Source organism: Garra rufa, chromosome 15, assembly GCF_049309525.1.
Source record: "Garra rufa chromosome 15, GarRuf1.0, whole genome shotgun sequence".
Lineage (NCBI taxonomy): Eukaryota > Metazoa > Chordata > Actinopteri > Cypriniformes > Cyprinidae > Garra > Garra rufa.
The window spans coordinates 15,312,089-15,324,486 of NC_133375.1; the positions used below are offsets into that span (position 1 = coordinate 15,312,089).

The 12,398-nt window shown below is 39.0% G+C and overlaps 1 protein-coding gene across 1 annotated transcript in view; it reads left to right on the plus strand.

Moving 5' to 3' along the window:
- cacna1db (calcium channel, voltage-dependent, L type, alpha 1D subunit, b) overlaps positions 1-12,398 on the plus strand; it is a 33,012-nt gene that overhangs the window by 4,615 nt on the left and 15,999 nt on the right. The window contains exons 2-15 of the mRNA XM_073819809.1: positions 113-190; positions 2,954-3,035; positions 3,937-4,094; positions 4,245-4,470; positions 4,545-4,752; positions 5,521-5,643; positions 9,432-9,541; positions 9,631-9,676; positions 9,862-9,919; positions 10,006-10,138; positions 11,248-11,377; positions 11,743-11,802; positions 12,048-12,154; positions 12,268-12,355. Of these exons, the coding sequence (XP_073675910.1) occupies positions 113-190; positions 2,954-3,035; positions 3,937-4,094; positions 4,245-4,470; positions 4,545-4,752; positions 5,521-5,643; positions 9,432-9,541; positions 9,631-9,676; positions 9,862-9,919; positions 10,006-10,138; positions 11,248-11,377; positions 11,743-11,802; positions 12,048-12,154; positions 12,268-12,355 (1,607 nt within the window). The remainder of the gene's footprint in view (positions 1-112; positions 191-2,953; positions 3,036-3,936; positions 4,095-4,244; positions 4,471-4,544; positions 4,753-5,520; positions 5,644-9,431; positions 9,542-9,630; positions 9,677-9,861; positions 9,920-10,005; positions 10,139-11,247; positions 11,378-11,742; positions 11,803-12,047; positions 12,155-12,267; positions 12,356-12,398) is intronic.

Sequence of the window (12,398 nt, forward strand, 5' to 3'; positions counted from 1 at the left end):
TTTCTCTATCTATCTCCAGTGTTGTAGTATTGTAGTGCTGCTGTGTTTTTGTGCAGCAGACACTCATAGCTGCTCTCTGTTTGAATGCATGTGGCCTGCTTGTGAACTGAAGGGGTGACGCTGGGCGATCTCACCCTCAGGAAGAACACTGGAAACTCGGGCTGGTTCAGTCAGTCCACTGAGACTCATGGTAAATTTTGCTCTGTGTGTTTGAGTGTGACAGACACTTCATTTGCACATCAATATCTTCATTAAAAACAATAATGCATCAAATATTGTGGTAAGAGACAAAATAGAAATAACCTGAATGTCTATAGGTGGTTACAATACACTTAATTTTATTTGATTAAAAAAATACAGTAAAGCAGTACTATTGTGAAATATTACAATTTAATTTTCTATTTTAATATATTATATATTTTAAAGTGTAATTTATTCCTGTTTGTTTTTTAACTGGTATTTGTTAGCAACAGCCTATTCACATTAAATAAATTAATTTACAAGAACTAAGTTTACAAGAACTAAACAGGGCAGAGGAACAAGAAACATAAGAAAACACAACAAAAGTCCATAAGCGTGACACATGTTTTGTGAGAATAAACCATTTCCAAGATTTATAACCTATAGGCCATGCAAAGAACAAATTTCAAAGAGACATTTTTAGGTTCATCTTCATTATTATAACACCAAGTGTGACTCTTTAGAGTCAGTCTTTGTACACAAGTACTACATTTCATCAAATTGATTTATCCCTGTCAGGGATTTTTGCCAAATAGGCCACATTCTACATTTGGGACTAGAAAAATCTTTTCGGTCAGAGACCAATAGGGCTATATGAGATCTTTAGATTACGTGCTGAGGAATATGTGGACTTTGTTTCTATATTTAATAATTTGATTTCTATTCCCTGACTAGCAGATGATATTTCAAACCTCTTACTATTCACTCTTTTTGATGGAAAGAGTTTGAGAATTTTGCAACTTGTTTAGCAAACCACACAAATTCACAGGATTGTTGGATATCATAGACAGACAAGGTCTATGATACCTGCAAATATATTGTACATGAAGACATTTTAGCGCATAGGATGTTGCAAATGTAAAGGAATTTTTGTCCAAAAAATCCTCTATTGTGTGGTGTCATTATGATTATTTAACTGCTCCAGAGCAAGACTGAGCGTCCCAGAACTCAAACTGTAATTATCAGACATGTCTTGCAATTGGTTAAGATTTCAAAATCGTCTAGTGTGTCTCAGGCCTTACTTCATAAGTCAGGGCACTAGGATTTCTAGATTTGTCCCATTGTTAAAAACTTTTTAAAACACAGAATAATTGCTATCTAATGATTCCCGCAATGCACTACGAAAACCAGGGAGCATCGGTGCTCACTTTGTTGCCTTACTCGCTGAAATGGTGCTAGGATATGTAACAGAACTCTACTTTGAAACAAATCACACCAGAAAGATATCAGTCCTGCTTATTGATTAGTGATGTTCTTGATAGGTGCGGTGGTCTTAGTAAATAAAGTTGAGATGCACAGTTCGTTCCACCAGAGACAAGCAGAGAGGGTGAAGGTTTTGGCAAACAACTTTGTGCCTCATTGTGGGCCTTTGTGCATTCAAAGTAGAAGTCGCAGAAAAAGTTGAAGAGGCAGAAGGCATAGAAGAAGTCGAAGAAGTAGAAGTCGAAGAGGCAGAAGTCATAGATAAAGTTTAAGTAGAAATCGAAGAAAAAGTCAAAGAGGCAGAAGTCAAAAAGCTTAAGAAGTAGAAGTCGAAGAGGCAGAAGTCATTGAAAAAGTTGAAGTAGAAGTCGAAGAAAAAGTTGAAGAGGCAGAAGCTATAGAAGAAGTCGAAGAAGTAGAATTTGAAGAAAAAGTTGAAGAAGTAGAAGTCGAAGTCAGAATGTCTGCTATTTGATAATTCCCACAATGCACTATGGAAACCAGGAAGCATCATTGCTCACTTTGTTGCTTTACTCACTAAAATATGGCTGGGATATGTAACAAAAGTCTACTATGAAACAAATCACACCAGAAAGATATTAGTCCTGCTGATTGATTAGTGATGTTCTTGATAGGTGTGGTGGTCTCAGTAAATAATGTTGTGCCTCATTGTGGGCCTTTGTGCCTCTGATTGACTGAATGAGAATTAGTTTGCATTGTGTTGAGTTTAGATGGTTCTTCCTACTTATGTGATTGTTGGAAGAAGACAGCACATTTCCCACAAAGAACTATAACTTTCCAGTTCCCGCATTTAACCAGTTTATCTTCACTGTCTGAGTTCACTGTCTCAAACCATGCCACAGATGTCATTATGTGGTGTTATTATGTCTTTATGTGTGCTCTATTCAATTTGTCTGCATCCATCTTGTATAATATAGTAAACATAAATGATATTAGCATTTACACCCTCCTTCCTTATACATTTAATCTGCACTGCAAAAAATGATTTTCTTACTTAGATTTTTTATCTTGTTTCCAGCCAAAATATCAAAAAATTCTTAAATCAAGAAGGACAACTTATTTTCTTGTTTTCAGAAAAAACAAGTCAAAATTAAGTGAGTGTTTGCTTAGAACAAGCAAAATAATCTGCAAATGGGGTAAGAAAAACAATATTATTTCAAACAGAAAACAAGATTATTTTTCTTACCCTATTGGCAGATTGTTTGCTTGTTTCAAGCAAAAACATACTTAATTTTGACTTTTTTTCTGAAAAAAGTAAGAAGATAAGCATTTTTGCAGTGTGGTCAGTGTGATCACTGAATCTCAACCTGGGGACAGGGGCATTTTGCCATTTTAAATTAATGTATTGAGTTTTATTATAGCTTCTGTTAATAAAAGTCTGAAATAAGACACAAAGGTTGAGAACTACATTGTTAGATGGCTTGTATCTTACTCTGCGTTACAGTAGAGCAAGCTTTCTTACTCAGTGATGTGTTTTCTGTCTCTGCAGCAAGTATCCCCACAAGTGAGACGGAGTCTGTGAACACAGAGAACCCAAGGGAAGATGAGAAAATCTGTTGTGGGCCCATCTGGTATGCACTCCATTTTATACCTTATATACATCTAAGAATATGAAAAGTTTTACACACCCTTTTGTACCTCCGATAACCTCCAAACAAACTCCCAGATCTTGACTCTCTAATGAACCATGATAGCACACGTACATCTCGGAGATGTCTATTTGACATCTGCATTTACATCTGCAAGACGTAGTTTGCTCATCTGCAATACGTCTATTGGACGTTTCCTATCAGATGTCAAACAGACATCTATTAGATGTCTTTAAGATGTCTGTGGTTTAGAATGTAAGTAAAACTGACATCTTAAAGACGTCTGCCAGACGTTTGTACACGGCAGGTGCTTTCCAGATCAAGAGATCTTTAACAGACATCTTGCAGATGTACATGTGCTATCTGGGTAATGTAAAGTAGTTGCCACCTGCTGAAAGTTTTTTGTTAGCTTGTAGTGTGGCGTGATGCTGTAGTGATGCCATCTTTTTCACTTTTTCAGTCAGAAATTGACAAAATCGAAGTTCAGGTCAGTAGCTCAGTGTGTGTTTGAAGCTGAATTCAGTTCCAGTTGTGTGTGTGTTTGCTCTTCTTTTTTTTCTTTTTTTTTGTTGTCACTTCACCTCATCATTCTGCATGTCAGTGTATATGTGCTTTGTTTTTAACATTTGAAGCTCTTTATGTGTACGTGGTTTGATGTGTCAGTCAATCTGTCGAGGCGCTTTGATGCTTGCTGTGTATGTTGTGTTTGATATGAATACATTAAAAGGGCTTTGCATGTCATTACATTAAAGCTTCAGTCTTCATATTGCATGCATGGACACACTAAACAGCATATAACTTGTGTTCTCATAAATCAACTGTAAATTAATACGCTTAGTATGCAGTGCTCACAATGCTGTCCCATCACATCCCGCCTCTGCAGCCGCTGGCGTTGCTGGAATAGGTTTTGTCGCCGGAAGTGCCGAGCTGTGGTAAAATCCACCGTTTTCTATTGGCTGGTGATTCTGCTGGTGTTCCTCAATACACTCACAATATCATCTGAACATTATAACCAGCCCTACTGGCTCACGGAAGTCCAGGGTGAGAAACTCACAGCAGACACTCACTAAAACTATTTTGCTTTTGGCTGACTGACAAAAAATGATAACAATATGTCAAAACTGACAGATTGGGATATGTGGAGATAGAGTATATGTAAGTTTTATTTGTTCTTGTTGTGTTTGTCTTCAGATGTGGCTAATAAGGTGTTGTTAGCCATGTTCACATGCGAGATGCTGATAAAAATGTACAGTCTGGGGCTACAGGCATACTTTGTGTCGCTTTTCAACCGCTTCGACTGCTTCGTAGTTTGCGGAGGCATTGTGGAGACGATCCTCGTGGAGCTTGAGATCATGTCTCCTCTCGGCATCTCAGTGTTCCGCTGCGTCCGGCTCCTCAGAATTTTTAAAGTCACACGGTGAGAAACAGCACATATGATCAGCTGGTTTCTTATGCTTATTGCATTTGTATTAAGTCTGTCTTTCTTTCTAGTCACTGGGCATCTCTGAGTAACCTGGTGGCATCTCTTTTGAACTCCATGAAGTCCATTGCATCCCTGCTGCTGTTGCTCTTCCTCTTCATCATAATCTTCAGTTTGCTTGGCATGCAGCTCTTCGGAGGAAAGTTTAACTTTGACGAGACTGTTACCAAACGAAGCACTTTCGACAACTTTCCTCAAGCCCTGCTCACTGTCTTTCAGGTATGTGTTTGTGTACACTGCCATTCAGAACTTTGGAGTCAATAAGGTTGTTTAGTGTTTGTGAAAGAAATATATTGCTTGCCAAGGCTACATTTATTTGATCAAAAATACAGTGAAAACAGTAATATTGTGAAATATTATTACAATTTAAAACAACTGTTTTCTATGTAAATATAATTTAAAATTCTATTTATTCCTGTGATGGCAAAGCTGAATTTTCAGCGGCCATTACTTCAGGCTTCAGTGTCACATTAGAAGTCACTTTCAGAAATCATTCTGATTTGGTACATAACCACTCTTAAAATTCTTTGGTAGTAAAAAGTTCAGAAGAACATTGACCCAAACTTTTAAACAGTAGTTTTTCATTTACACAAACATGCATGTTGAAGCTCTGTAGAACAAAATTTTCATGTTCTGTCCCTACCTTCCATAAAATACCAAGGTATGAATAATAATTCTGTGTTATTCCTTGAAGTACCTTGGAATACTTTGCAAACACCATGGTACATAAATGCAGTAATTTTAAAATACCATATAATATAACAGTTTGTTAGAATCACAGCACCGTGTCTATTTTGTAAGAAATGTGACATATAGCTTTTTTGTCAATATTTAGATAGCTTATAGCATGAACATTAACTCTGCATGAAAGCAGCATGTTCCATTATTAAAGAAACATTTTAGATGGACCACATCCAGCCAGCAGAATGCAGCATGACATGTTGTGTCAAATACCCACTTGTAAATATGTAATTTTTTTCTTATCAGATCCTGACCGGTGAGGATTGGAATACAGTGATGTATGATGGGATCATGGCATATGGAGGCCCCTCCTCCTCAGGCATGCTTGTGTGCATCTACTTCATCATCCTCTTCATCTGTGGAAACTGTATCTTTTCTTCTATTCAGCCCATTTGACCTAACATCCTTACCATTTCTACAGACTGTGTTTAACTGTTCTAAACCTACCAAACAAGCTGCTGAAGAATGAAATTAAAGCTGTTTTGCTGATTTGTAGTGATTAAAGCAATGTATATGTAAGTATATGCTTAAAGATACAATGGGCAATGACATTAACTTTATACATTTCAGGCCTAAAGTGACCAAAAACCAAAAACTCAAATCTTGATTTCACACAGTGTTGCATTCTGATACACGTCAGACAGCATTTCTTAACATAACACAAGTGCATTCTCAGTTGCTGTAACAGACATCTAGACCTACCTTAGATTAGGTGTCTTTAACTAATCTGCATCTACTTTACATGTTGTTTCATTGTACTTACTGTACAGAAAAATTGTTGTACATTTAGTAGTACAACAGCACTGGGATAGTATTACTCTGTACCTTATCTACCCCTAAAATGTGCTTATTAGCACATAAGAGTAGTAATATATACCCTTACGTTATTGCTGTAAACCTTTTAGGGTAAATAAGATATAGAGTTGTCCCTGCCCCAGTGACAAGCTCTTGTACCCCTAAAGATAAATTTTTTGTACTGTTAAATCACTGATGGTGTGTCCAAGAAGCACCAGTTAGTGTTTCAAGATGTAAGTGCAGTCTGGGGTAGCCATTGGTATCCAGAAAGGCTGGATGACAACCATGAATAGTGTGGTTATGACTGCATTCAGGGCAGTAAGTGTTTGCATTCCAAAATGAAGCTCCTATGAGGGAGCACCCAAGTAAAGCTATGGATAGCCCTTCTGAAAGATACCACCAGTTCTAATAGTGCTGAACTCCACCGATCATTACGGGAGTCTGTCACATCTTGTGGTCTGTTGCACAAAAGGAGACTGAGAGGCACCAGGATGTAGATTTGACCCCTAAAGCATTATTGGGGAAAGTGGAACAGTGTGCCCACAACCCTCAGTATTGTTGCTGAGAGATTTGGCATTAATCAGCCAAAAGCCAATAACACTATAGTTAGGGCAAATCGTTGTGAGGTTAAGATCATTCAATTCAGGAAAGAGCTGAAGTCTCTAAATAAAATAAAAAACCAGATGGTAAGAGAGGACAACAGACCAGTCCTCAAAGAGATTTGGAACATCCTATGAAAGCTCATCTTCCTTTAGCAAACTGAGTGGCACATGAGGGAGAATGCTTGCAAGCATACTGTCTTTCTTATCAGTCTATTTGGATATACTAAAGAGCTGCTTGTGCAAAAGCAGAGCAGGACACTTGAATGCATGGATGAAGATATTGACCAACACCTCAGAGACTTGGCTTATTGCAAGGAGTTATTTATCATCTTGTTTAGCATCAAGAATCCTACCCTAGTGGAAGTCAGGGAAAGCAGTCTAAGCAACACAGACTTGCTCAGCCCCAGGACCAAATTGTGTGCCATAAAGTGTAGAAGCACTACTGGAGAGACTGGAGAGACTCATTTGGGTTATACCTGTATATTGAAGAGGGAAGGTAGCCATGCAGTGGAAATATGCAGGTGTCTGGATAACAAAGGAGGAAAACTCAAGTGACATCACACAGTACTATTTGTGCCATCTCCCTGGTTAGTGTGGAAGGCAGTGTCTTTTTTGCTTACCATTGACAGTGCACCACCTGAGGAATTCCTATAGGCTGTATAGAGCATACAGGAGTGGACAGTTGATTCAGTTGACACAGGAGAATACGGGAGATCTGTTAGTTGTTTGGCTGGATCTTGCCAATGCCTATGGATCCATTCCACATAAATGTCACTGGAGCACATCTTGAGCTGTTTCCCAAAAGCCTTGGGAGAGGGGAGGTAGAGGTGGCATCATGGCACACTGATGCCACCTGCACTAGAGTACAGCTTACAGAGTTAATTTTAGCCACCAATAAGGCACAACCTCAACTTTGTCAAGGAGGGAGAAAGACCTCAGGTGAAGATCAAGGCCTCAACTGGACTACTAGCCTCAGCATGTGACTGGCAGCTGAAGGTCGATCTAGGGAAGCAGTTGAAGTTTTTAGAACACTTTGCAAGGGTGACACTTAACATCTGATTATTGAACTCATTGTCCTCTGGAACAGTGGTTCCCAACCACGTTCCTGGAGGCCCCCCAACACTGCATGTTTGCCATGTCTCCTTAGTCAAACACTCCTGATTCAGATGATCATTTCATTAGTAGAGACTCCAAGACCTGAAAGGGGTGTGAAAGACAAAGGAGAGATGCAAAATGTGTAGTGTTGGGGGGCCTCCAGGAACGTGGTTGGGAACCACTGCTCTGGAAGGACCAGATGGAGGTGGCCCATGAGTGTACAAGGATAGGCTATCCCTAGATATTAAGACATTGAGGTGGACTGCAGATGATTGGCAGGGCAGTCATTACATTGGACGTTCAGCCTCTTTGACATCAGAGGGCTACGAAAGAAGAGCCACCAAGAACACAATCTAAGTTGCAGAAAAAGTGTAAAGGTGGCTGTGGATCAAGAAGTGCGAGACATGGTGTGTTGTGAAACTTGGACACAAGCCAGGGACTAATCACCCCCGGTTCAGTTGTCTGGGTGAGGGTGTCTGATGATCTAAGACCCAAAACACCCTGTGATCCTGGGTTCATCACCGATGATGTGTCCAAGGAGTGTCAGTTGGTGTTTTAAAAAACTAGAAACTTTTAACATAGCCTTAACTTATCCTATATCTCAGCCTCACTGGCAGCAGATGTGAAACTGGCAAGAGTTTCAGAACATTAAATACACAGTAAGTACATTGCACTAGAGGTCTGCATGGGATGCATAAAGCACACTTAGCTGGAGTCTCAAAGTCATCATCGGATTGGTTAGATTATACAGGATTTCCGGAAGACGTGGGTGTCGCGTTCTTTACTTTTCTGCCTGGAAACAAAAATGCTGTGGCACTCTCACGAATTAAGAAAGCCGTCATGTTTGCAACTGTGATGACGAGCACTTATCAAGATCAACTAAACGCTGGATTTTCAAAAGTATGTGGCATAGAAACTTTAAAATATGTCAGAGAGTTTTACACGCCGGTCTGTTATTGTGGCGACATTTCCACGCATCTAAATATGACACGGTACAAAACTTAACATGAGTGGTTGCTTTACCTGTCAGTCATATGGCCTCTTAGGCGGGCCTTAGCCATTCAAAGTTCCCGACCGTCTGCCGTCAGTTGGAAGGTCTGGCTACGCAAGACTAGCGTGGGACTGATTTTCTGTTCTGCTAAAAATAAGTTGTTTCTTTCAACTTGCAACTTCTGCATTTTGTCCTGCTCCCTCCTGCAAAATCACAAAAGTAGAGAGCAACGCAGATTGCTCCAGTTTGATTCTATCTTGCTCCGGAATCATGGGCTGTTTTTACGATTCCCACACAAGCATGACACTTCTAACTTTACCTTATTGTAGCAGGCAAATGAAAGTGCTTTCTTTTGCTGTCACATACAACTTGTGTTGAACATATCCAACCCTGCACCTGTGAACTATTTATCCTTGTTGTGACAAATAACATTATGTACCTTAAAACATATAGTAATTTGAGTAAAAAGAAGGACACAACATATTGTTGGACTGATTATCAATTTCTCCTTCAGCTGAACTTCTGTCATGGTGGAGCAACAGTCGGAAGAAAATGGCAAGAGTTCTTACCTGTGTTTATAACCGTAAATTATAATGTGTATCTTTTGGTTTTGAATATTTATTGGGAGAAAACAGAATGTGTTCCATTTCATTTCTTAACGCATCTGATCAGACATCTTACTGAACGTCTTCTTGGCCATTGCTGTGGATAACCTGGCAGATGCTGAAAGTCTGAACTCGGCCCAGAAAGAGGAAGAGAAGAGGAATAAGAGGAGGAAAAGCAGGTAAGCACTCCTCTCTGATACCTTGAGAAGAGTCTCATTCAGACACTGATCACAAACATCTGCTAACATACAAAGTGTGTTTTGTGCAGGAGTATGAGCATACACAAGAGAGATGGTGATGATAGAAACTTAAAGGTGGGTGACATGGCTCTCTGGAATACTTGACTAGTCATGTTTATTTCTTTGTTAAATGGCTGTACTCAACCGAACATGATCGCAAAATAAAGCTGCTTAGGGTGACACTAGTAATACCCTGACAGGATTTGCTTTTTGTTAGCTGACTTTACATTATCACTGTTACTGAGGTCCTTTGGTTGCAGGCATCTGGTGATCAGGAGGGGGATCAGGATCAGAAAGAGGAAATGATTGAGTCCTCAGGTGAACCTCTAATAGTATTTACCACTCTGCCCTGCACATGAGTTCCAGTAATGTCAGCTGATCACTGTGATTGTATGTGTATGTAGAGGAGGATGAGGAAGATGAGCCTGAGGTACCGTCAGGGCCGCGGCCCCAGAGACTGTCAGAGCTGAGCCTCAGAGAAAAGACGCCACCCATCCCGGAGGGCAGCGCCTTCTTCATCCTTAGCAGCGCCAACCCGTATGTTGTACGAATCTTTAAAGGGATAGCTCACTCAGAAATGAGACTTCTACCATCATTTGGTCACCCTCATTCCAAATCAGACTTTATGTACATTCACATTTTTTCATTTAGTAGACACTTTTTTTAAAGTCACTTACAAATGTGGAACATCACAAGCATTTTGTCATACCATATGCGTATTACAAAGTGGCAAGTTGAAAGTTAGTACACAAGCTACAGCAGAAGTAAATATGCAGAAAAGAAGAGAACAAGAATAATTTTTTTAACCAAAAAGAGAGACTGAAAAATAGTAAGTGGCTATATTTATGCTTGAGAACATTTTTCTTTTTAAGTGGCTACAGAAGCAGATGTTTAGCAGAATGTGCACGCTGATCTTTAAAATACAGTGAGTAAATACTGTTTTTTTTAGGCAGCGGCTATTTACACTAAGTGAAAATAGCATATTTTCTTAACGATAGATGCTATAAGTGCAAATAGCTATAGATTCTATTTACATTATGTTGAAATAGCAGGATTATTTATAATACTTATTGCAAATAGACGCAATTATCTGCACCTCGGTATTGTAGTAGATTAAAACAGTATGCAGTAATTACATATTGAGTGTTAATTATAGTTTTAATTCAATTTATTAAATGGCACTGCCTTATTCTGACAATAAGCCCTCCCTACACCTACCCTAACCCTAAACAATACTTTATTTCAACTTTTCAATTATGTCCTTAATTTGTATTGAAAATAAATGCCTTTCCGATATGATATGAGATTTGAAAATGGAAAAAAAAAGTTCGCCAGAAGGGGGATTCGAACCCGGACCCGTCGCGTCAAAAAGAGTAAAACATGCGTTTCATCCTCTGATCCTCTGCGTTTCACTGGAGCTGACATCTAACAGCCACCTTTTGTATTGTTGACTATCCCAATCCCACATTGGTGGGCAGAGTTTAAATAGCCTCTGCCTTTTTTAAGTATATTTTAAAATTAGAAGTACACTCAATAAAAATAAAGTTGCTTCTTTTTTCACAATGCTTTTCCAAAAACATCTTTTGGACTGCCATATTGTTCATTCTCACACACTATTGTCCGTTTCACTTCTGTCTGTAACACAGGATCCGTGTGGCGTGCCATCGGCTCATCAATCATCAGATCTTTACCAACCTCATCCTCATCTTCATCATGCTGAGCTCCGTCTCGCTGGCAGCCGAAGACCCCATCCGAAACTTCTCTGCCCGAAACATTGTAAGACAGACAAGAAAAACCTGTACAATCAAAACACCATATCATCATTCTTTTTAATAATATGAAGTACACAAGTGCACATACAGTATTATGTAGATGTTGTCGACCTTAATCAGTTTTAACACCTTATTGAATTAAATACAATATGCATATTTGGCATAATGTAATGTCAGAGGATGATGGGCTCCTCCAACTGGGTCTAGTTCCTCTCAAGACATTTTTTCTTTTGCTACCGCAATATTGCATGGTCCCATTTGGCTCACTTGAACATCTTTAAGATATTAATGTTTTAAAACATGTTTTAAAACATGAGCTGTAGAAATAAAATTACTTGAACTGACTGAATTTCTTGTTGCTCTGTGCAGATTCTTGGTTATTTTGACTATGCCTTTACTGCTATATTTACAGTGGAGATCTTGTTGAAGGTAAAGACTCATGTGTTGTTTTCATCTGCACACTATACAATGTGATTATAACTCTCTTACCTGTTCTAGTTTATGAAGAAATGCTTTACTAGTTTCTTATTTGGGGCCATTGAGTTAAAGAGGAATTTACAACCAAGTTCTATTTTCTCTTTTACTGATTGTTGATTCTAATATATATAAATGTAATAAATATCATTTGAAAGTTTCATGCAGTTTAGTTCACATGTCTTTGTTGTGTTCATCAGATGACCGCATTTGGCGCTTTTCTTCACAAAGGAGCTTTCTGCAGAAATTACTTTAATTTGCTGGATCTGCTGGTGGTTGGAGTCTCCCTCGTCTCCTTCGGCATACAGTACGTTCATGTCACGACACACTGAATTGCTGAATTATTTCATTCTGTTGATTTGAAGTCAGTCACTGTGTTCATGTTCAGCAGGTGAACTTTGCTGTGTGTTTTGTCTGCAGATCATCGGCTATTTCAGTGGTCAAGATTTTAAGGATTCTGCGTGTCCTTCGACCTCTGAGAGCCATCAACAGAGCCAAAGGACTCAAAGTCAGGCACTGTTATCACTGTTCGACACAAGTATAATGTGAAG